Genomic DNA, 27,286 nt, shown 5'->3' with positions numbered 1-27,286 from the left:
ATATTGTTGGAGAGATGATCAATGTATAACTCTAAACTCTGTTTGCATTGATTTTCGATGTAAATGCAAAGAAAATTGTATCGCTATCGCTAATAATCTATGTGTACTAATTAACTAAAGGATGTTAGATAAGCGTGGACCCTACGGCCCAGTCGAAGAGTATGAGAATTAACGATTATCGATTAAAGTAACGTTAAAATAGTACATCATCTAACTAACCAAAAGTCTTCCAGGCATTTTTTAACGATTTACTGATAACGAATGAATTTCTGGTATTCACTTTTGTTAATTGGGAACAAAGAAAGACCTTGAAAAGTAAAAAATATATTGATATTATTGTTACGTTCTAAGGTGATCAGAAAATTTTGGATGAAGTTTTATTACTACAAGTAAAATTTAGGGTCTTTTTGCGAGCATTTCATTATCAGTAAGCTTGGTTTTTCTTATCTCACGAGCGCTCACAATAGAAGAGTATTCAATTCGGCTATACGAGTACAACCACATGAGGTGATCGTGTGTGGTTTCCGAAATTTTAATATATATCACATTGTCACAGCAACCAAATTTTTCAGTTGTGTTTCTTTACTCGCAGCGGGCCATCACCTGACCACCTCATGTATACAAAGGATTACTCGCATCTGGTCTTTAAAACATTTGAACTCGGTATATACTATTCTTTTCTTTCTGCAATGCTTTGTTCTAGTTGTAAGATCACACCTGCTCCACGTTTCGATGGCGAGATATATAAATTCTAATATTACCGCAGTATCGATTCTCCAAATCAAAGATAGACATTAACCAGCAAAAGGCAGCTGTGTAAACTTCAAATATAAAACCGAAATTATAATAAAGAATCTCTTGAAAATTAAGATGTCTAGAATAGTCGTTGTTATTCCCTGACTCCACTATCCGAAACTTGCCAGCTCTGGCAACCGTGAGTCTTTGTCTTCATCGAGTTAAGAAATTAACCAGGAGCTTACCGACAGTCCCTCACCCTCCTGACCTAGTTATCTATTTTACTCCACGAAACTAACTTATACATTCCCACTATCCTGCCGAGGACAAAAAAAGAAATCTCACCGATTACTTTCTCCACCTTATCGTTACCCTATCTTTTGATACCTTTTCATCCCGCCTTTTCCAAATTTCTAGCAAGTACACATTTGGGGCCCACCTACTACTCTCCTTCTTATAATTTGTATCTTCTTTAATTCCAAGGGAACTATGTGTCTATCTTCCTTATCAAGGGGCCAGGTTTTCCACCTACTCGCAACCTAGTTAAAGCACATTGGTCCCCTCAAAAATGAGACCACCCATGTCCCCTGCACTATTCAAGAAATTCTGATGCCCCTGGTTGTCCAAAATCTCCCTTCCGGTAGTTACTCAGTTCCGAGGGTATATGAGGACCCATAGGATGGTACGTGATGCTTTCAAGTTCATCCGATTATACTTTCAAAATTTCTAAATAATCTTTTTGAATAATTAATCATTGCTTTAAAAATGAAGGGAATTATATCCGCCGTACGAAAATTTATACATGAATTCTTTACATACTTTCTCGGTTGATTCGTGTTTTTTATAATTTACGAAGTGATTCTGCTGAATCAATTCAGCTATTGCGAGATTCGATTGCTCGAAAAACTAAGCAAATTTCGATCAATATTACTAAATTCTAGTTTTAATATTATTTAACTTCATTAACGAAATCGTCGGAAAATTTATCGTGTCGTAGATTTTCATTTACTAATGTAACAGTCGTTAATAATTTTTCATTCGAGCGCAGCCGTAAATCAACCAAAAGTGAAGGTGATTAGTGAAATTTGCCAAGTGAAAAAGCACACGTACTAACGTAACCACCTTAAATCTGCTCGCTGCCACGAAGCAGCAGCAAAAGCCGGGAAGCTTCCGAGTGGACGGACCAGCCACAACCAATCATCGTGATCATCATCGACTTGTGTATCTTCAGAATAACTGTCTTAAATGAATCAACATAAGTAGTAAGTCCTGATATTTTTTAATGCTAATAACAACAAACATATGCACTCCTCCTATCCCGATTCATGCTCGGCACAAAATAACGTAGTCCCCGTTGACCGAGCAAAAGACTTCAGTGTCTTGACTCAAAATTAAGGGACTGATATATTTGTTACGTCTGTCTGGACGTAACATTATCACTGAAATGATGTTTTTGTAGATTTTTTTTGTTTCAATTCGTCGATAATTGGACTAAACTAATAGTTTTCTGATGATTATAAATTTTGGAAGCATATCAAATGGGCCATGACATCCGGTAGTAGAACGTCGAATTGTTTTCAATGCGCAAATTTAATTGTGTGTACTGTAGTATTTCTTATCAGCACTATCATCGCATAAATGTACATATATCAGAAGTACACACAATAATCATATATTTTTTTCAGCCACGCCCTCTTTGTCGATTCCAAATGGTAAAAATTACGATAACCCACACGACCACACGTACAATGTACCCTTGATTCTTATCAGTTTGACGCTTTTTCTATTTTATTGTTAACTATATCTGCTTTGTAGCTTCTCTTATAGAACACATTTTATACTTGTGTGTCCGATATACATAAGTCTATGTCTTACTCGAAAACACAATTTAAAATTCTACAAAACGATAAGGCTACTTTACAAAACGATAACCAAGGTTAGATTACGGCAGATAAAAAATGGACAGTCATTACCAAATTTTTTATGGTTCTTCGACCAATAGAAATCACGATTGATTGCCAGTTTAGACAAAGTATTTGGCCTAGGGCATTTATATTCAATCAACAACACTACATTTCTGGATTTAATTAGTTTCGTTGAACAAAAAGAATATTCAGTTGTTGACAATACGTTTAGTAAAATAACAAGTGCAGTAATTGCTTAGAATGTACGTGATAAAAAATAAATTATTACTTATTATTGTCATTGAACTTGTCACAATAAATCTTACTGCTACTAAAATAATGCCTTTATTTGAATTTTCTGCTGGTGACATAGTTAATTTAAATTATTTCAAAGAACCGTTAATGGAATCCTTTGGAAATATATTTGAAGATTATAGAAGAGAAGAATTTATCAAAACTGACTATTTTACTGGTGAAGATTATACTGATATAACAAAAAAATCATGTTTATCTGTTAAATCTCTACCGTCCTATTATCATCCAGAAGTCAGCATTGATGATACGAAACACGATCCTACAAAAATATTTAACAGCAGCGATAGACTTAAATATAATGACTTTGGCATTAGTCAAAGTTACATCGATAATAAATATCTGTATGGTATTGTTAAAATATGTAATATCGAGAGAAATCAAAATGTAAACATTCGAGTGATTAATGGAAGTGATTTTCCACCTATGAATAATCGCATAAATTACAAACTATTGCTGGATGAAACAGCAGTTTTACGATTAAAAGGAAAGAATCGAACCCATTTCATATCGTCCATTGCTACCGGAGAGTGCCTGCTCCAAGTAAGAAATTGCTTAAATTTCATTAGTAAATAGTATATTCGGTGGGATACAATAAAATGAGACGATTCCAGACAAGGGTGCGGTTGAATGTTAGAGCTAAAGGCGAGGTCCGACATCATCGTTGTCTCAAATCGTATTTTATTCCGTGCCACGTACTATACAAGCTAAAAATTATTTAGTAAAAATTACCCATTACGTTTGGTACTGTAAGAATATCTAGCCAGTCGCTAAATTTTGACAATGTTATTAGTAGAAACTGCACTTCATTTACATGCTATCGAGAAGTATATTTTACAATGCGAATGGGAAAAATTTAGATATTGACCACTTTGTCTTCACAATATCTCTTATAGCGAGGTTTCGGCGCAAACGCCGTTAAGCACAATAGTGGCTCAATTTAAAAAATTTTTTCCCCTACAACCCCGAACTAGTCTTATAACGCGATCCAACTGTACATATACTCGGACATCATCTTGAAATTAGTCAGAATTGATAGCTTCTTAGAACCTCCACACGGAAAAAAACATGTTAAAATTTACTCGAATTATCAATACTTTTGATTGGTAATGCGGCGCCCGGGTGTGATTTTGTTGTATATCATAAATTATAAGGTTAAAATATATGAGTGATCTGTTAAAATATACTTATGCTCAAACGAAAAAAGTACAGGGTAAAGATATAGTTTTTAAAATTTCCAATAGTAAAAATTATTATTTTTAATTGTATAGTTTCATTGGCAGGATGATATTTTTTAGACTGACTATAGTAAAAATTATCGCTAGAAATAGATATCTTAGGTGTCAGAAAGCATGAAGGACTTAACCCAAATGAAGAGTTATCGGTACACCGCTTAAGCTTTTTCTCTAGTGACTTTTTAGCAGTCACCAGAGCCCTAAACCTGTTAAGGGAATTTTCTTTAATATTAAGAAGATTCTCCTTATTCAGTGTGTGATGCTGATATCGTAGTCCAACCACAATATGGCGGACTTTAGATGTAAACGCTTTACGCGCATTTACATAGTCAATCACACACTGAATGCAGGAAACATGTTCCCGGAAATCATCAATCTTCAGTGAAAGCTGCCCAATGCGCCCTCTCATCTTAGCCTCAGGCGAAAAAGTATTTTCTCTTGCTAAAGGTAATAGTAAGGAGGCAGCATCGTAGATAGCTTGATTGATTGTGAGCAAAGTAGACTCCTGATTCCGAGTAGATAGTTCGTGGTTTTCCGTGTCAAGTAGAGGTTTTGGGTGGTGTATCTTCTTTAAGATACATACTGGCCGTGTGTCAAATTTATTGTCAGCGTCTTTGGAAGAACGGCGTCTCTCCTGATGCAGCTGTGCTGGAAAAGACAGACGGTGAAATAGCCGTCTGTTTGTTAACAGTGATCTACGTGATCGCTGGAGATGAGAGGCATAATCACGAAGATGTTGTTGTGAAAAATGGCTGTGGTTAGGATGCATATCGCTTTAGAGAACATGCATCCTAGCCATGTAGCCTCTTCGCTCCGGTTCACTGTTATGATAGCACATCAGGAGATCGGCTCGTAATTCCTCCGTCCACCTAAATGCAGTCCGTTGTTCGCCAACGTCGTCATCGTTCGAAATCTCAGTGCTCCGCCCAGCTAGTGGGTAGCCCTCATCTGAGAAGGCCTGGTTGTGGGGGGAGCACTTCTGGGTTCAAAATTATCTTAAATTCAGTTAAATTTCACATTAGGGAGTTGGCCTAATGCAAAGGTTGTTGTGCGATTAGTGGGTCAGCAAGTGGAAGGCTGACCTACATTACCCACGATGCGCCAAGGGGTGGATGAAATCCCCGCTGGCCACACAATGTGCACCGTGCGCATTATTATTATTATTATTAGTCTGACTCTACCAAGGACCTCTTTTAAGCACCAAATCGGTACCGCTGCGAAGCTCTATCAACAAGATAGTCAGCTTACGCAGCAGGCCAAGTTTTGTTGCCTAAATAGACGGAGGGATCCGAGGATCCGAGGATTATTATTATTATCATTATTATGATTATCACTAGAAGTTAGCGCTTAAAAAAAACCGCGTGGATGGTCCGGGTCAATTTGACTCTAAATCCTAGACTCAAATTTTTTCATTTGTTCTTCCTAAAAAACGACCCCTTAAAATAGACATGAAAAACGGTGCGCACACGACGCAGTCATATACCGCACAGTAATCAGTATAGTGCTGCACCACAACCGATGATTTCCTACCGAGACCCTGTAGTGTGGATTAGGACTTCCTACCTTCCCCCGTAGCGTGTTTACTATTTTCGATCCAATTCGAGCCTGAAAATTTAAATTGTTGCCTTTGTTTGCAGTATAAATGACGAATGCGCAAATTCTAATCATTTGAATTCTTATGATAGATGAGTGCGATTTCTTATCGATAGTTAGGACAGAATGTGAACTTTCAGAGCAGAACAATTGCAAACATTTTCGCAAACGAACTCTACATTCATACAACTTTAATTTCAGGTTTATGTTAACGAAGCAGGAAAGTGTAATTTCACAGATGAAATCCAGAAGAAAAAAAATTCCGACAATTTTTTCGAATCCTCATTGCATAGAAGTCACGTAATAGCAGCCAGTAATAAGCGCAATCTTGAAAATATAGTCAATGAAGATTTAAATAATTCTGGGAAATCACTTTTCGATTTAATAAATGATCCAATGGCTTACCTCAGTATTCTCAATCTTATGATGCCAAACGCTGTTATTCGTATTAAATTACATTCACTACCTGAATTACCAGAATCATCAATCAGATTAGTAAATAATTCAATCAATTATAAAATTCCATTGAAACATTTAAAACCTGGTGATATTATCAATGCTTTCGATTTAAAAGCAATTAATTCATCTATTACGGTCGATAATATCTTAGTCGATGTTTACGATGAAACAATTGACAGATCGACGACGTTAAAATATACTTATTGTTTTGAGTACGACGTCAATGACATACCAGTACTGAATTATGTCACTTATAGAACTTACCCTAATTATTTGGCAGATTATTATTATAAATTTGACCTATTTGACGAAATGGTTAAACGCAAACACTACGGAATTGATCGCAAATATTTAAATCATAATTACAAGTGTATGAAGATTACTATTTGTTCTGAATTTGAAAGACGAAAATTAATTATTCCGTCTGTTCGTGTCATAAATTTGGACGAACAGAACATTAGGAACTCAGATATTTTTAGTGGTGAAAATATCGTCCTACGGTATAGGATAGATGAAGAATCACACTATGTTGCTCGTACAGAAAAAGGCAATTGCTTGTTCCAGGTGATTTTCAAAAATTATTATGCTGCAAAATTATATTTTTATTTTAAAATCATTTTTTTTTGTTATTTAAGGCATTGGTGTTTCCAAATGATGATGTAAACCGTGAATATAATACGCTGAATTTATCTCCTTTACACACTGGCAAAATAATATCGGCAACTGACGATCCTGTCTTTGAGAAACAGGCAGAAGATTTTGTCAGTAAGCTGACAATTATTTCTACCAAAACTCTCATGGGTGTCATAAATGATCCTGAAACGAAAGCATCTTTTTTCTCACAATTCGTTTTCAATATCCAAAATATTACTCTCATAAATGTTTATCTAGACAATTTGCATTAAATTTATCCATTTTTCATGTGATTAAGTCGTTTTATTATATTTTTCCTATATTTACACCACTTTTTTTTTTTAAATTTTAAGAGGTATTTATCAAGTTGTATATTCAATACACAAAATTTGATACGATACACTGAACAAAAGGTAATCTTGGTTCAAAGAGAATTTTCTTGAGTTAAAAAATATATTTAGGAAAATGGAATATATCTTGATTTAAATAAATTCTCTCAATTTTGATTATTTTGATTTAAAACGTTATTTTACCGACACAAATAGGTTAAAGTTTTAAGTTAAAAATTAACTCACAGCCGTGAGTCTTTGTCTTCATAGAGATAAGAAAAATCAACCAGGATCTTACCAACAGTCCCTCACCCTCCTGACCTAGTTATCTATTTTACTCCACGAAACTAACTTATACATTCCCACTATCCTGCCGAGGACAAAAAAAGAAATCTCACCGATTACTTTCTCCACCTTATCGTTACCCTATCTTTTGATACCTTTTCATCCCGCCTTTTCCAAATTTCTAGCAAGTACACATTTGGGGCCCACCTACTACTCTCCTTCTTATAATTTGTATCTTCTTTAATTCCAAGGGAACTATGTGTCTATCTCCCTTATCAAGGGGCCAGGTTTTCCACCTACTCGCAACCTAGTTAAAGCACATTGGTCCCCTCAAAAATGAGACCATCCATGTCCCCTGCACTATTCAAGAAATTCTGATGCCCCTGGTTGTCCAAAATCTCCCTTCCGGTAGTTACTCAGTTCCGAGGGTATATGAGGACCCATAGGATGGTACGTGATGCTTTCAAGTTCATCCGATTATACTTTCAAAATTTCTAAATAATCTTTTTGAATAATTAATCATTGCTTTAAAAATGAAGGGAATTATATCCGCCGTACGAAAATTTATACATGAATTCTTTACATACTTTCTCGGTTGTTTCGTGTTTTTTATAATTTACGAAGTGATTCTGCTGAATCAATTCAGCTATTGCGAGATTCGATTGCTCGAAAAACTAAGCCAATTTCGATCAATATTACTAAATTCTAGTTTTAATATTTTTTAACTTCATTAACGAAATCGTCGGAAAATTTGTCGTGTCGTAGATTTTCATTTACTCATTTAACAGTCGTTAATAATTTTTCATTCGAGCGCAACCGTAAATCAACCAAAAGTGAAGGTGATTAGTGAAATTTGCCAAGTGAAAAAGCACACGTACCAACGTAACCACCTCAAATCTACTCGCCGCCACGAAGCAGCAACAAAAGCCGAGAAGTGTCCGAGTGTACTGTCCAGCCACCACCAATCATCGTGATCATCATCGACTTGTGTATCTTTAGAGTAACCTTGGTTAATTCTAGTAACCTTGTTGAAAATGAGAGAGAAGTCGGTAAGTGTACGAATTGAAATGATGACGAATTTTGTCACGAGATGGCTCGTTGAGATACTTTTTGATCGTTTGTTATCGCACATGTAACCAAAAAATATTTTTTGATCCGATGAAAACGTCACTATTAGAACTATTAGGTATCTTTTTTACCAGCCGTATCTTATCTAATATTTTTAGCTGCCGGCTATAGGCGCTTAATGTCGTACATATCAAGTGTCTGTCACAAAAAAATATATTGCATAGAGTGGAAGATAGCGTAGCTCGTCGTGGGGGTCAAGATTGAGGGGAAGTTTCGATTTAATTTTATCCGACATCATGGAGTTCTACAGTGTGTGTATTTATGTATCTACGTTATCTTCATTTATAATTTGAGTTAGTGGCAATCACAACGGTAAATTATATGAAAAAATTTACTAAGTTATTAATAAAAAAAAAATATGCCTGGGAAAATTTTGGAAATAAATGTTTTGAAATTAATTTTATTGTTTATATTTATAAAACAAACAAGTGGACTTACGCTACGTAATAATACAGAGCTATCACTTGACCGCAGAGGTAATTAATATTTATTAATGAAGATCACACTGAAAACAATAAAAAAATGTGCTGAGTCAGTTCTCTCATCAAAGTTATAGTTAAATTGCTAAACGACACTCGATTTCGAGTAAAAATTGTCTTATCTGAGTGAATTAACGGTACAAAAAAAGTGTGGTTCTTATAACTACAATATTGCAGTAAACCATTGTGGTAGCGGGTACTTCACTATGTACACGGTGAGAAATTTATGGTAACCGTTCCTAATACGTTTATGAAATATCATTCCATACCGTCATGGTAATGATTACTTGCTATTCAGGGATATAGGCACATACTTTCTGGGAAAAGCTTTCATAAGTATGGAAACCATTCTCATCATTATGGTAACACTTCCCATCTTTTATGTGGAAGAATTATGGTAATGATTACCATAATATTATAGGAATCGTTACTATATATTATGGTAACCGTTACTATAATATTATAGTAGCGATTACTATAATCCCGTGGAAAATAAATCATACATGGCCATATATGAATGCTCCAAACATGGTCATGTATGATCATACATAGCTTGATAGGCTATAAATGACTTGATGTGACTATGTATAGAAATTTTAACTAAATTAAAAAAATTTTTTTTATTCTTTTAATTATTTCGGCGACGCAGCGATCATCAGATATGCAAATAATTAAATTCCTAATCGAATTGAAAATTTTTAATTCAGAAAAAAAACGCTAGACTTATCAATAACCGCATCCACTTTAGTTAGATTCGAACCCGGGACCTCCCGTACGAGAGATTGACGCTTCGACGACTAGGCTATGCGACTGACAGTTACAACAAAGATTAGTTTTGCTACGTAAGATTGAAAGAATATAATCACTTTCGAAAAAGCAAAATATAATCATCAATACACGGAAAAAACAGAATATTAAAATTTTTGTAGACTCTTCAAAACTACTCTTAATTATTTCAAAAAGTAAGTAAATATTATTACTTTTAGGTATAAAAATACGTGACTTATTAAAGACAATTAATTAATTTATGGCATACATTTATCAAAAAGTAATGATTAGTCAAATTAAGAAATGGTATCTTAGATACGATACTACGACTACATATCCGTGGACAAAATAACCACGACAAAATATCCCGGACAAAATAACCACACGACAAAATATCCGCGGACAAAATAACCGCGGACAAAATAACCACACGACAAAATATCCTTAAGAAAAACTTATAAGTTAATGGTCTTCGAGTGAAGCTCCATCCATTTTTGACTATAAAATGTCTACTGTATGCAAAAAATAATCAATTAAATTTAAATCAATTTACATTTGCGGTTTTTTCATGATTCTAGTGCTATTTGTCACACTTTTTTTGTGTATGGGTATATTTTTATAATCACACACTCACAGAGTTCGGGAAAAAAGGGTGCTACCTTAACGGACCCAATTTACGGTGAATTTACCGTAAAATACCGAATTATCGTAACTCACGGTGGCTTCACCGTATTTTACGGTAGTTTTACAGTAATTTGCGGTGGTTTTACCATAATTTACGGTGGGTTTACCGTATTTTACAAAAGATTCAGCGTTGTTCTGTGATTCATTGTTAATATTTTACGATGGATTTTGCAATCGTATCTTTGTGAAATTATCGTATTTTCAGGTGGTTGTAACCTACTTTACTGTATTTAACGGTGGATTTGCCGTATTGTACGGTAAACTTACCGTAATTTACCCATTTACCGTGAATGACCGTAAATTACGGTAAATTCACCCAAATTTTTACGGCAGAATCCCCGTATTCTACGGTAAATTTACGGTAAAACCCCGTAACTTTGCGGTAAATCAGGTCTGCTAGGGTTTTTCTTATACCGTTCCTGTGTGTGGGTATATTTTTGTAATTGCACACACAAAGTTCGGAAAAAGGGCGCTATTTTTCATACCTCTTCTGTGTTTCGGTGCATTTTTGCAATCGCACTCACACAATAGTCATAAGTGACCATCGAAATGTAATTTAATCATGACGAATGTATACTCGATAATTTAAATGTATTTATAGGTTAAAATATTCATGTCATAAGATCATTACATTTGCAGATCATTAATGATATCGTTATATATTAAAATTATAGTTGTATATTTCAATAATAAAACTTGTCAAAACTTGCTTGAAAATTCCTAATTATTCATTATTAATTAGTTATTAAAATATATCGATTTGACGTTTTTTTAGTAACTGATATTTAACCGTACAGTTATTTTGTCACAGTTGCTTCGTCAACTGATTTGATTTTTCCGGTAAATTTTATCGTCCGGATATTTTGTCGTGAGGATGTTTCGCCCGTGGTTATTTTGTCCGCGGATATTTTGTCGTGCGGTTATTTTGCCGTGTGTTTATTTTGTCTGCGGTTATTTTGTCGCGGATATTTTGGCGCGGTTAGTTTGTCTTCGGCTATTTTGTTACGGAACCTTTAGATACTGATTTTTCCATTCGAAACTTTTAGATGTGAACCCTTAATTTATTTTAAATTATTATTATTATGAGTAATTGCCAAATTTTATTTGAAAGTAACTCAGCTAATACCTCTTCCGTGAAATTTCACAGATAAGGAGTAACATTTATCAATTTATATTTTGACTTAAAATTGAGCAATTCGATTTTCGATTTATATAACATGGAAATTTTTTTTTCCGGTTTCAGTTTGATTTTTTTATGTTAAAAAATTTTTTTTTAAAAGAAATAGTATAAAGTTTTTGTAGGGCATGCGATTTGCTACAAAAAAGGTTTATGAGAGCAAAGTGGGTACGACCAATGATAGTCGAGTTACAGCGCTCGAGAAGTTGGCCTTAATTGTCATTGGCATAAAATCGCCTAAAATTCAGAATTCATCAGTTTACGCAACAAATTTAAACAAAATTTTTGTATATAGTTCACACATCGGCATGTATGTACTATACAGGGCTGTATAAGGCCATATATAATTCAATCATTATGGGCACACATGATCATATATTATACTAATGATAACTATAATATATATGGGTGCCTTTCCTATAATCGACATTTCAAAAGAGCCGGTTACCATGCATTATGGGAACCATTCCCATAATATATTGCAATCGTTACCATAAATTTCTCTCCGTGTAGTAAAGAACACTACATAAACAGCACCGACAACTAAATACAGTAGTAAACATTGATGATTTTAATTGACGTTACTACACGTGTGGTCGAGGTTATTCCAAGTTGAAGTTGGCATTTCTTCACTTCAACTTGTGGTGACCTCAAGTACAACTTTGTAGAAGTTACAAATTTTTCTCGTGTAGTTCGTAGCACATTTGTTTCTCACTTTCCAAAGAAAACCTCGGGAAAATAAGACACCATTTTCAATACATAAAATATGGATTTTTGTTAATAAAATTTTGAGTTACCACCCGTAACAAGACGTGGGGCAATTTAGTCAGTATCGGAAAATTTAGTATATTTCAAATTATTTAAAATCTATGAAATGAACCAAAGTATGTTTTTTGTTTCAATATTTTTGTAATTAAACTTTTAAAAAATTAATATTTATACATTCTACAAAATTTTAATGAATCCGTCAGTGTTTAAGAGCCTCAAAACATCTCGATGTGTGTCTCGAGGTAAGCAGAGCAAAATGTCCATGAATGGGTTCGATTAAGGACAGAAGTAAAGTGTTTTGATGGTTTAAAGCCACAAAAAGTAATAACCAGCTTAGGAGGGGATTGTTGCCCCACCCTCTCCATATGTGCAATGTAAAAGTAGTAGTGATAATATGTATCTCTTTCTACTTATTTAAGCCCAACTTTGTATGTAGTTACCATTTGAATGACCGAGTTAAATACTAGAAGGAAAAATCTGTCGATCGGTTGACCCTGCGGGCCAGCCCTAAAATTTTCCGGTTTTCAAGCTCAATTAGCTCGAAAAAATTGTTATAAATACATTTTCGAGCTCTTTGAGCCATCCAAATCAGGTCATTAGTTAAAAAGTTACAAAGAGTTTACATACATACATACACACACACACGCGTACATACACACACACAGACATAAGACACTTGGACATCCATCCGAAAATAGTCAGAATAGCTCTCTAGGACCTCAAAACGTCAATATCTGATGGACACTCGATTTTCGAAAATCGGGGTGAAAACAATAACTTCCCGAATTTCTCGAAAATCATCGATTTTCTGAGCGAGAAGTTAAAAATACTTTCTCATTCTATAAAACGCCCTTGCCGGAGACGCTATGCGCTCACTCTATTTTAAACAACGACCCGCCTGAACATGAAAGGAGTTTCAATGTCAAGCGCTGAAGGGTTCGAAATTTTTATTCAACCCTTGGTTATGATTATACAAAAATTATTCATCGGAATATATTAACTTAAATTTGACTGATACATTTATCAAAATTAACAAAAAAATAAAATTATTAAGTTGTTATAATTAATGATTTAATAATTACTAACAAAAATTCAACTTTGAAGCCCTGAACTAATTTTATTTAAAATGCAGGAATATTAGGAGATTCCTGTGTAACAGATGAACATTGCAGTGGAATTTTGCATGCAAAGTGTTCGAAAGATGAAATTTGCGTCTGTAGATCAAATAATTTTATGGTTAATAACACATATTGTCAACCATCATTGGGATCATTTTGTTGGAAAAACGAAACATGTTCAGCTAATCATTCTTCTTGTATTGATAATGAGTGTCAATGCAATAAACATTATTTGCAACAATCAGATAATCAATGCATCCTAAGTAATTAAATAAGTACCTAAACTGAAAGTATCATAATTTTCAACTAATATCCATTATCGACATTTCAGCAATAGGGTCACCCTGTAGAACTGATTCCGATTGTGGCACAATAAAATTTTCTTATTGTTCACCAAACAAAACCTGCAGTTGCTCACTGAACACACTGGCCATTGAAAATCAAACATCATGCTTACCACTATTGAACTTATATTGCAAGACAGATGACGAGTGTAAAGTTGATTACTCAGTATGTATCGATAACGAGTGTCAATGCAAACCACTGTACGAAACTATTTCGAACAGTGAATGTAGAAAACGTAAGAATTAAATACATCCATAATATATCCATATATCCATAAAGTTCAGACTTTATGCTATTTGTTATCTGTTAAATAAGCGGTGTTAGAATGCACTTATTTTAGAGTAAAAATATTTCAATCCATCATCGAAACTAATTAGAAACAAGTAATTCCTGTTTCAACAAAACTCATTTATTATCGTATAATTCATCATTCATACTCAATGATAGATTAGAAATAATAAATATTGGTATTTAAATTAATCGTTTATCACATTTTTAAATTATTTTTATTTATTTTTCATTGTGCAGCATACTTAGGCATGGCTTGCGAACATACTTCCTACTGCGACAAATTAATAAGCTATTCAAAATGTTCTGAAGATAAACAATGTAGATGTGCTTATCATCGGTATACTATAGACAATTCAACATGTGCACCACTATCCATCAAAGCAGGTAATAATGAATTATGTGTACCAGAAAATTCTGTTTGTTCCGAATATGGGTGTCAATGTAGACCTAATCATGTCTTTCGGGAATTCAGATGACTGAACGGAAATGAGCATAGGCTCGGCTAGTTTTTGGTAGAGCACTCTGAACGTATGCAGATTGGTCTGGTTCGATTCGCATTTCTGACTATCCGACTATATTTCTCAATTTACTCATGAACTGTCTATCGAAAAGGTTCTTTCCGTACCTATTCCTATACCTAAATCTAAATAATAGTAAGTATTTTAAAGCAGGAAGCTTAAGTAAAAGGTGGTTAACGTAAAGCATATCTATACTTGTTCCGGAAAATTGGGATGGAAAGAGAATCAGGTCAAAAAAAGAAAGAAAACTTATCAATAAATACAGTCAACGGCCCGTAAAATCGTTTCCTCTGTTCAGGACCCTTCTATAAAGTTGCTCGTTGCTTTTGTCCCTACTCCACTTGCTTGTGACGATAATTATTCCGATATGCGCGTTCTGATGCGTTATAGATATTGCAATGTTTATAGATATTTCTATAGCAAGTGCACGGAAAAAAATTAACTGTTACTGCAACAGGACATGGCCCTGTAGCTGCAACTGGAAAGTCCTGTAGTATTTACAAGATCATTCCTGTTGCAGCGACACGAATAATCCTGTCCTAACGTGATGTCAAAGTGTCTGTATGTATGTGTGTGTGTGTGTGTGTGTGTGCGTACGCATGTCTGTGTTTGTGCGTGTAGAAAAATATATATATCACCGTCGTTGATTCTCAATTCCACTAATACATTTTATTATACTTATCACGAATCTGAGATTATTCCTGTGACTGCAACAGGAATGGACCTGTGTTTGCAACAGGAATGGACCTGTGATTGCAACAGGAATAGACCTGTGGCTGTAACAAGAATAACCTGTGGCTGCAACAGGAATAATCTGTGGCTGCAACAGGGCTGATCTTGTGGCTGTAACAGGAATATCTTGTTGCAGCCACAAACTCATGGTACAGGAACGTTCCTGTTGCAGCAACATCAATTTTTTTTCCGTGTGAGAATCTCGTTTTCCGATTCGGCTCTCAAAAATTGTAGAGAGGGAAAATACGAGCAATATTTTAGCAAAAGTATTTTGACAACTTTAGGAGACTATCAACTTTACAATCATGGTGACTAACTTAATTAATGGCCTCGTTTTTCCTTCTTTTCCGTAACCTATCGAATGCGATCCAATAACAATCTTTCTCACAATGAAAATGTAGGCTCTGAAGACTGATATTTTCATTTTTAAATAAAAATTTGAACCTGAACTTCGTAAAAGTGGACAGAGCAAATTTAGGTTCAAATTATCATTTCAACTAATAGACTATCATTGCCTAAAATAATAATTTTAACTTCTTTGCCCTTGTGTATAGAATCGGAGGCTTCAATTACTTTTTTGATTTTGACTCATCAAAAGTTTGACACCGTTTCTCCTATAATTGAGGTGGTCAGTTTTAATCGAAATAAGCCGATATTATTTGCAATAAATAAAATAACGATCAAGAGATTTTGTTGAAATTTTAAGAACAATCGTTTCACGCAACAGAACTATCTTAAGCTATCCGAGCTGCTGCCGAATTAATTTATTCATATGTACTTTAATTTTCCTATATCTCTCAAAAATAATCATGTTCATTTATGCTTTTGTATTTTTTTTAACTGTGCATTTAGAAAGCTGTAACAAAGATACTGACTGTATTAATGAAGGACAAGAGTGTTATAGTAAAAAATGTGTTTGTAAAATCAATTTTTTCCAACTGAATAGCACAAAGTGTGTAGCACGTTTATATGGTTATTGTTCGAATAATGAAGAATGCTACGTTACGAACTCAATATGTGTTTACAATAGATGTGTTTGTGACTCTGCATATTGGCAGACCTCTCCTCATACATGTGAAGCAAGTGAGTATAATTATTCATTTTCATACATAACTATACGAAAAAAAAAACTGTTGCTGCAACAGGAATAGGTTTTGGAGCATGAGTTTATTACTGCTACAGGAATGACCGATGGCTGCAATGGGACCCATCTCGTTACAGCTACACCCGTATGAAAAAACCATATACTGTCGATAATATATAAAAAAATATATGGTAAATAACTGAACATATATGACGGCAAAATTATTAATATTGATTAATATATGATTTATCATATATAATAATTTATACGTTTAATATTATAATAATCCATATCATTTATAATATATGTAATTATATACATGTGTTATTGTATCAAAAATTATATGTCCACTTTATATATTAATTTATAACGTAAAATATATGTTTCATCTTATAAATTAATTTATAATTTCAATATTATTATAATCCATATAATTTATAATATATGTAATTGTATACATATGATATTACATCTCAAATTATATTCTCGTTTTATATATAAACTTATAATTTCAATATTATAATATCTTCGATATTATTATACATAAATAATTTAAAAAATACACTCATACCAAAAATTAAAGGAACAAAAAAATTTTAGAAATTTTTTAGTGATTTTTGCAAGACTGTAACTTTATGAAAAATAATCGTATCGAGATTTAAAAAAAGCATTTTATAGCTTGAAATCTCTAGTTTTATATTTGTGCAAATATATATAAACATATATCTATATAAATATATATTTACATACATTTATACAAATATATGTGAACATATATTTATATAATTATATATTTACATGTATAAATATTATATGTCAGTCATATAATTAAATCATATATCTTATCATATAATTTAAAGTATAGTATAAAATATTATAAGCAATATTTATAAGTTAGCATGTAAAAAAAATATATTACCAATATATATGTTGTAAATTATAAAATCATATAATATTTCGGCAAAATTTTGTATATGGCTCCATATATGACTTCTTATAATTCCATATAATTTATCATATATTTTGAATTATACTGAAGCTTATATATTGCTTTTTCATACGGGCAAGACCAGTCCTGTTGGGGACACAGGTCCATTCCCGTAGCAGTCACAGGAATAGTCTTGAATTTGTAATAAGTATAATAATGTGATTTATTGAAGTTGAGAGTGAATGCCGATGAGAAATAATTTTTCACTGCACATGCCCACATGGACACGCACACACGCCCACTCATACATGTATATGTGTTTATTTACTTACATATGTAGTGAAATATTATATTACGCACCTAGGGAGGAAAGTAGGACATTCCAACTCACGTAATATTGTCACCCAAGCCAAAGGTGAGGGTGATAAAAACCAGGATCGCAAGTTCGTGCTTATAAAAAATCAAAAAAATAAATAATGAACATTAGTATAGCTAGATAATTCAGTACAATTGTATACTTAACTTGTATTTCTGATATGTTAAAACTATTAGCAATAAATAAATTCGATCGTACAAAGGGGGTCTAGGGGCGAAGCCCCGGCGGGGGTCCGGGGTGATGCCCCTGGCGGAGGCTGGGGAGGCAGAGCTTCCCATCAAAAAACAAAAAAGTTTAAAATGCAATTTTTCATTAATTTTTTTTTCTGTCGAAGTCTTGTTTTTTATATAATAGATATTTTTTTAATCTTAGGTATTATATTGATAAATACCGATTTTTTAAAAATAATTTTTCAATTTGTATAATAAAACGATTAGTCAGTGTGTGATTATTAATTAGTTATTAAATTATTAATTATTATGAACTTTATTTAATCGGGAATTACATGTACATTTGATTACTTTCTTTATTATTGGTGTACGATTTGTAGTTATTAATAGTTAAATGACTAACTATAATTTTTGAATGTAACATAAGACGAATCAACGGTTAACGTATCAATAGTCTCGTTTTCTATTTGAAGTTCATCTGTTAGTACGTTTTTCTTTTGTATTATTTTGCGTTTCTTCGAGTTATTAGTTGTAGAGTTAAAGTTTGTTGTATCTTCAAGAGGTTGGAGAGGAGGCAATTCAGGTTTCAATTTTTTTTTCAGGAGTGGGAATTAATAAACTTGTATGATCACTAATCATTGATCAGGCTTAGGTGGTGGTGATAAACTCAAATTTTTATCAGAATCTAGAATAACATAAGTGTCAGTGGTTGATTTTCCTTAATTTGGATCTTAATACTTGGAACTAGACGCCGTTGGATGATCAAAAGCTATTATTTCCTCGTAAATTTTATTTTGATTAGCCATTGAATGTCCAATGCATCCTTCTGCTACCACAGTCGCTTGCCATCCTCCGAGTTGCTTAATTGATATTACACACCTAGGAAAGTACAGTATGAAATGTCTCAGATCACATGTTGGCCGAGGCGAAGCCGAGGCAAACAAACATATGATCTGAGGCTTTTCTTACTTTACTTCCCTAGGTGTGTAATATACTATTTTATCGGTATTGATTTTTAACTCCACTAATTTACATTATTATACTTATTACGACTTTAAATCTATTCCTGTGTCTGTAATAGGAATGGACCTGTGGTTGCAACAGGAATAGATCTGTAAACAACAACAGGAATAGATCTATAGCTGAAACAGAACTATACCCTATTGCTGCAATAGGGTCATATTCTGTTGCAGCTACAGTTCTTTTTTTCCGCGTATGCATGGTTATTAACATTAAATATAAATATATACTATTAAATTTATCAGAGCACTCAGTATACACTGATAAATACCTAAAAATAATAAAATTTTATTACCCGAGTAAGAATAACATTTGGCCGAACCACGACCACACGGTTTTAAAAGACCGAACACGACTGAACTAAGTCTGCAACAGCTCATAAAAATGTACGCCCAGGTTGCAAATAAGCTTTGCAACAAGCTTGCAGCAAGCTAATTCTTTTAGCGTAAGCTTGTAGCCAGGTGACCAAACATCTATTACAATAAGGTTGACGGGTAATAGAACAATCGAATGAATTTTGATCGACTATGACTCGAGATATGTTGCAATATATTTATACTTATCCCACTTGTACAGTTCGGAATCTTCCTGTAAATAATATTCTGATCTTCATACAGTACGTTAATTAAAATTAATATCAAAGACCATATCTTGGAGTTTAGTGGATTCGGCGTTAAAATTGATTCTTGATTTTGTGCAATGTAGTAATAAATAATTTCTAGTATTTAACGTTCGAAATCTCAATAAATACATTATTCAGCTACACTGGGCAAACCATGTGCAACAGACAAGGATTGTAGGCACATCAGAAAATCACGATGCTCAGCGGATAATGTATGTATTTGTAAGAGAAACCACTTTGCGTTGGATAAGCTACATTGTGTACCCACTATCGATGGATTTTGTTCAAAAGATCGAGACTGTTATGTTAATTCATCCCGTTGTTTGGATAATCAATGTCAATGTAAGAGTAATTACACAGCAGTATCCGCAAACCGATGTGTTGAAAGTAAGTACAACTTTATCAATGCTAAGGTTGGAAATTGTAAAATTCATCATGAAATTGGATAATCAAATTTATTTAATTACTAATCGTTTATTACAGCCCACTCGTTGAGTTCTTGTAGTGATGTTACGGAATGCAGTGATTCATGGCATGTATCTTGTTCAAAAGAAGGAAAATGTGTATGTGCTTTAAATAATATGCAAGTCAGTTCATCAACATGTCTGCCTCTTTTAAACGGATATTGTTGGAGAGATGATCAATGTATGGCTAATAACTCTGTTTGCATTGATTTTCGGTGTCAATGCACAGAAAGTTTTATTGCTATCGCTAATAATCGATGTATACTAATTAACTAAAGGTAGTATCAATAAACGTGGACCTTCTATGGCCCAGTCAAAGAAGTTTCATCGGTGGAGTAGCAGACCTGCGACTTTATTAGGGGACCATTGTTATATTCAACGATAATAATTACCGCCAAGTAGGGATTAGTTTTTAATATCTTCTATACTGCACTTCGTCGATCCAATGAAGATTTCAATTTTTTATCGTAATTGTGTTGATAGAAATCTATATTTTCCGAAATGGCAATAAAACTTTTTAATAAAAATTTACCTTAAATTGATAAAGTTGATTGTAAATTTCGTTGTCTTTCCTTTCAATTATTGTTGCAATCTGCAATCATACAATCTATTATAGTTATCACTGATAACTAAATTAAATTAAATGGTGTATTACCGTACGATAGACGGTGTGGCTCAATAAGTTATAGATCAAATGGAACGGAACATAGTATAGTGCTGGATAGCTCAACTGGTAGAGAACTCGGCGCAATACCGAATCGGTCTGGGTTCGACTCCCAGTTCGGGCTATCTATATTTTTCTCAATTTATCTATAAATTGTCTTATTGAGAAGGTTTGCATGTTTAGGTTTCCACTATATTTAAATGATAACTTATCGGTTTTAAAAAAAAAATTTTTGTGGTACGCAAGAAGTATTTGAATTATTTTCTTCATCGATTTAATCCTGTTGAGACTCCAAAATAGGAAACATTCTCAAAACTTGAAAATTCTTCTTCAGTAGTATATTCTTCTGAAAATACAGTACATTCAAGCTTTGAAATTTCATAAATTTCTTACGTAACAATTTTTATAGATACCAAAAAAATTTCTTATACTTTTTTATGTGAATTTTTTTTCTCTATATTTTTTGTTAGAAAGTTTTTTACAAATTATGTTGAGTTAATCAAATATTGGCAAAAAATTTGTTTTTGGGGGCGTTTTTATTTTTTTTTCTCATCGGCCCCTGGAGTGATGACTTTCTTTATTTTGGAGGATGTCATCATAGGTAACATCATAGACCTTCACCCAAGTTTGCAAAAAGTTTCAAGAAGGTCTCCCATTTAGGAGTTTCGACTGGTCTAATTATTGAGTTTATTTTGTAATGATCGAGAATATTTACTGATTTCAACTGATATTGGTCAAATTTTCAAATTTCGATCTCATGATTTTAAATCGATTTCTTATAGGCGTCTAACTATCCGGAAAAAATTTAGCATGTATCGCTAACTATGCTTATGGATGATTCAGGCAAGACCAAGCATGGATCATGCATCAATAATGTGTAGTGGTTCAGGACACTAGGGTTACCAAATCACTAACAATCGAATTTAGGAATAATAATTATTTATTTATTATAATTATACTTAATAGATTACACAGTTTTATATTATCAAATCTTTTCTTTTATATATCGCTACAGCTGTAGCCAGATACTTTATACATATATTTGTCTAGCCGACTCTAGGGATTAGCACTTGCTTTCTCGGCCTTTTGCTGGGTTGAGTTTTCTCGTTGGCGCGACAGACGCTCACCCTATCGTCGCCTGCCGGTACTACCGGTATAGCCGCCACAGCCACTCCCTCCCTCGTAACTTTGTCGGGAGGCGGGAAAGTGACTGTCTTATTGCTTCTTCGCTGCTCGGACAAAGGCTCCGTTGACGTTGTTGCACTGGGTGCAATTGTTACCCTTGTATTTCTGGTCATGTTTTCAGGTACTCGTTCAATCACTGGCTCTTCATTTACTGTATGAGCCGGTTTCAGTCTTTCAATAGATATGTTTTTATTCACTCCTTCTACTTCAACTGTGAATAGTCAGTCGTTTATTCTTTTTATCACTGGATACGGTCCTTTGTACGGTGTCTCCAGTGGTGCTTTTACATGATCACTTCGTAAAAACACGTGTGTACAGGTTTTCATGTCCTTGTGTACAAACATACGTGTCTTTTTATGATGAGCAGTTTGAACTGGTCTTATTTCTCTCATTATGTTTCTGTGGATCTCGACGAATTCCTGTGGGTCTGCCGGTGCTTCGTTATGAACAAATAATTCGCCTGGTACCCGTAGTGTAGTTCCAAAAAGCATTTCTGCCGGGGATGCTTTTAAGTCTTCTTTGAAACTTGTTCTCAGTCCTAGCATCACTGCTGGAAGAGCGTGGATCCAAGTTGTTGTAGTTTTACACATTAGGGCTGCCTTCAACGTTCTGTGCCAGCGTTCTATTAAGCCGTTTGATGCTAGGTGGTACGGTGACGTTCTGTATTTTTCTGCTCCAATGAATCTATTTAATTGCTTGAATAATTTGGATTCGAACTGGGCTCCTTGGTCGGTGGTAATCCACAGTGGGGTTCCAAACCAACAAATCCAGTTGTTAAAAAACGCTGCTTTTGATAGCACTGTTAGCAAAAATCAAAAGACATGTATATAACCTGGAATATATTATTAATTATATTGTAATAAACGTTAAAAAATTTATAATCGTTATTAAAAATTTAATAAATAAATAGCAATTTAAGTCAAATTCAACTTTATTTCGATAATTTTCTGGTATTGAACAGAGTCTTATGTCTTAGCATTCAGAAAATCGTATGTCTTATAATACCCTAAAAAAATATCATTTCAAAAACTAATAGATGAACACGAACTGATAAAACATTCTACTACATCCGTGAGCATATGTTGGTGTATCTTACAGGTTTTTTTTTATAGAATTATTGAGAATACATGATCATCAATTCAAATAAAGTTGATATAAGTAGTACATTATCTAATTGAATAATAGCCTTCCGAGTACTTCTTAATGACTTACTGACAAAGAATGAATTCTGGTTATCAATTTTTGATGATTGGGAACAAAGAAAGACCTTGAAAAATAACAAAATACATCGATGTTTTCAACAAAATGACGTTTTTGTTGATTACTTATTTGTACTAGTAGATATTTGGATTCAACAAGTTTGATGATGACAATAAGTTTTGGGATTCGAACATTTGGGACATGACATCTGGTTGTAGAAAAACCAAATCATTTCTAGCGCGCAGATTCCATTGTGTTTACTCTATAGTATTTGTAATCAAGACTATCATTGCATATTAGTCCACTCAATAGTCAGAAATGTTTTTTTAGCCATGCCCTGCATGTCAATTTCAAATGTTAAAATATATGATTTCTCTCGCAATGACTACACATCCTGGGTTGAAAAATTTGATCTGATTTTAGTCTAACTGGGCGGTATTTGGACTACTTGGTCTGTTATTGAACTTCTATTAAATTTTTAATCTGTTTTTGATCTACCCGGACTGATAAATTTGATCTGATTATAGTCTAATTGGACTATTTCCCTAGTAAAAATAAACGAGGGCTGCCTCATTTTAAACTAGGCGCTAGCTAGCAAAATCGAGGCAGTTCTAGAGATTGTGCGCCACCTACAATCAGGAAATTGGCATAATAAACGCCTATGTATTGTCTACGTTAATGTATATTTATGTTTATATAAAACACTGATTAACCTCTAATTCATTGTTAAACATTTCTAAGCAGTGTAATAAAATATAATAAGAACTACATAATTAAATAAATTTCACATAAATGAGTTTATTTATAATTTATTATTATTATAATAGAGTAGTTTAATAAATAAGATAGTTTGAAAATTAATATTTGAAAATGGAGAAAAGACTTGACACTATTGTAAAACTCCGACTGTGGGCAAGTAAAACAAATATTGTGGATTGTCACTTAACAGAGTTATTAAAATATTTACAGTCTGGAGTACTCCCAGAGTTATGTATATCAGCAACAACTTTTTAAAATAAATTCATGTGTCTTTTGTAGTGGAAAAAATTCCGGGTGCTGGTGAAGTTTAATTTAATTAAAATATTTAAAAATTTTTTAAATGTTTACTTTATTTAAGGTATTTTACTATGCTTGTTAAAAATTATAAATTTTATAATAAAAAATAGTTTATTGAAGTTTTACTTTGCAGTTTGAATTTATTAATTTATTAAATAGTATTTTTATTATATAAATTTATGTTAATTCCGCCAAGTTATTAGTGTTGATTGGTTTAATTTATTTATATTAATCTTAAGCATTAATAAATTTATCATTATCAATTATTTATTTGATTTTATAGTTATGATAATTATTTTGGATATTCAAATATATAACCTAAAACATTGAAACCGCCAATGACATTTAAAAGGCCGCCATTTTAGATTTAAATAATCTCCAGCGAAACTGGCCAGGCGCTAGCCAGTGCCTCGTTTATATGCTAGCTAGCGCCTCGTTCTCTTTTTTACTAGGGCACCAGTACTACCTCTGACGGATATTTTTGCAAGCCTCGTTTTGCCCTCCTCACACTAACCAATGGAATTTTCTACATCTTCCGTGAGTATATGTTGGTGAGTCTCACATATTTTTTTATATAAAATTATTGAGAATTAACGATTATCGATTAAAATAACGTTGAAATAGTACATTATCGAACTAACAAAAAGTCCTTCGGGCATTTTTTAACGATTTAGTGATAAAGAATAAATTTCGGGTATTCACTTTTGTTGATTGGGAACAAAGAAAGACCTTGAAAAATAAAAAATATATTGATATTATCACTGAAATGATGTTTTTGTAGATTTTTTCTGTTTCAATTAGTAAATAATTGGACTAAACTAATAGTTTTCTGATGATTATAAGTTTTGGACGCAGACCAAATGGGACATGACATCTGATGGTAAAACCTCGAATTGTTTTTAATGCGCAAATTTAATTGTGTTTACTGTAGTGTTTGTTATCAACACTATCATTGCGTGTATGTACATATATCAGATGTACACACACTAGTCATCTATTTTTTTCATCCACGCCCTCCTTGTCGATTCCGAATGGTGAAAATTATGATAACTCACACGACTACACGTACAATATATACCCTTGATTTTTATCACTTCGACGCTTTTTCTATTTTATTGTTAACTATATCTGCTTTGTAGCTTCTCTTATAAAACACTTTTTATACTTATGTGTCCGGCAGTGTGTAAGTCTTAGTGTATAAATACACGCATCGTATACACCTATAAATCACTACTACCAATTCCGACGCCAATTCCGGTCTTGCAATATTTTTTCAAAATATTACAAGACCAGAACAATATCGACGGTATAATGCCTAAAAGGAAAATGTTTGAAATAAATTGTCCCGGTTCATGTTGGCATTCTGTAGCAGCTCCTTTGCTTGATAAATTAGTGAATTAATCGGAAATTAAAGTGCATTTTTGGGGACCACTTAGGTTCTGCTGGTATAAATGTCTGCATAACATCACACTAAACAAAATCCTGTACCCTTTTGACTTCCATAAGACAAAGTTTTTTCTGGCCAGTTTTAGTTATTTAAAAAACTTCTCTATTAACTTTGCTCCCTTTAGATACTAGATTAAGCCTGAACCGAATAGCCATTCATCCATGAGTAGCATTGAGCATTTCCTTGAGGGTCAGATTCAAATTGGCAGTAATAATCAATTGTGAAGCAGTAATATTCATTGTTAACTTCAAAGTCTAAGATTTAAGTTAGTTTTAATTCCAAAGAAGATATTTTTTAAAAATCAATTATATATTTTGTGAAGCAATAAATTAAAAACTTATTAAAAGTTAATTAAATTTTAAAATTATAAAAATCGTAATTATTTTGATGTTGATGTATAAATGCAAGTATAAAATACTCAGACACATGAAAATATATTGCGTTGAGTGGGAGATAGCGTAGCTCGTCGTGGGGGTCAAGATTGAGGGGAAGTTTCGATTTAATTTTATCCGACATCATGGAGTTCTACTGTGTGTGTATTTATGTATCTACGTTATCTTCATTTATAATTTGAGTTAGTGGCAATCACAACGGTTAATTATATGAAAAAATTTACTAAGTTATTAATAAAAAAAAAAATATGCCTGGGAAAATTTTGGAAATGAATGTTTTGATATTAATTTTATTGTTTATATTCATAAAACAAACACGTGGATTTTCGCTACATAATAACACGGAGTTATCACGTGACCGCAGAGGTAATTAATATTTATTAATGAAGATCACACTGAAAAAAAAAAGATGTGCTGATTCAGTTCTCTTATCAAAGTTGCGATTAAATTGCTAAACAACACTCGATTTCGAGTAAAAAATGTCTTATCTGAATGAATTCACGGTACACGGAAAAAAAAAATGTGGTTCTTTAAACTTCAATATTGTAGTAAACTATTGTGGTAGCGGGTAATCCAATATGTAGTAGAGGATACTACATAAATAGTACGAACAACTAAATACAGTAGTGAACATTGGTGATTGTAATTGACGTTACTACACGTGTGGTCGAGGTTATTCCAAGTTGAAGTTGGCATTTCTTTACTCCAACTTGTGTAGAGACCTCAACTACAGCAGCTTTTTAGAAACTACAATTTTTTCCCGTGTAGTTCGCAGCACATATTTTCTCACTTTCCAAGGAAACCGTAGCGAAAATAAGACATCATTTTCAATACATAAAATATGGATTTTTGTTGATAAAATTTTGAGTTACCATATCTGTAGAAAGAAGTGGAGAAATTAAGTCAGTTTCGGAAAATTTAGCTCATTGAAAATTTTTTTTTAAAAAATCCTGTACTTTTTTTTTATATATTCAAGATTTTTGTAATCAAACTTTTAAAACATTAATATTTATAAATTCTACAAAATTTTAATTAATCCTTCTTTGGACTGATACGTTAATTAAAATTAACAAAAAAATACAAATTTTTAGTCATTATAATAAATGTAATTTAATAATTACTAACTAAAATTCAACTTTGAAGACCTAAACTGATTTTATTTAAAATGCAGGTATATTAGGAGAT

At 33.0% G+C, this 27,286-nt stretch overlaps 2 protein-coding genes across 2 annotated transcripts; both read left to right on the top strand.

Moving 5' to 3' along the window:
- Positions 1 to 2,900: 2,900 nt before the first annotated feature.
- On the top strand, positions 2,901 to 7,143 carry LOC130674241 (uncharacterized). Its single transcript, XM_057479511.1, has 3 exons — positions 2,901 to 3,494; positions 5,981 to 6,802; positions 6,874 to 7,143. The coding sequence occupies exons 1-3, from the start codon at positions 2,901 to 2,903 to the stop codon at positions 7,141 to 7,143; spliced, it is 1,686 nt and encodes a 561-aa protein (XP_057335494.1).
- A 1,763-nt stretch (positions 7,144 to 8,906) lies between these two features.
- Positions 8,907 to 20,594, top strand: LOC130674747 (low-density lipoprotein receptor-related protein 1B-like). Its single transcript, XM_057480169.1, has 7 exons — positions 8,907 to 9,089; positions 13,622 to 13,870; positions 13,939 to 14,187; positions 14,481 to 14,627; positions 16,346 to 16,576; positions 19,832 to 20,080; positions 20,177 to 20,594. Exons 1-7 carry the CDS (start codon positions 8,972 to 8,974, stop codon positions 20,431 to 20,433), a joined length of 1,500 nt encoding a protein of 499 aa, XP_057336152.1. The 5' UTR covers positions 8,907 to 8,971; the 3' UTR covers positions 20,434 to 20,594.
- Positions 20,595 to 27,286: the final 6,692 nt, after the last annotated feature.

The sequence above is a fragment of the Microplitis mediator genome, chromosome 9 (genome assembly GCF_029852145.1).
Source record: "Microplitis mediator isolate UGA2020A chromosome 9, iyMicMedi2.1, whole genome shotgun sequence".
Classification (NCBI taxonomy): Eukaryota; Metazoa; Arthropoda; class Insecta; order Hymenoptera; family Braconidae; genus Microplitis; species Microplitis mediator.
The sequence above is the reverse complement of the archived record's forward strand: the minus strand, read 5'-3'. Positions and strand labels throughout refer to the sequence as shown.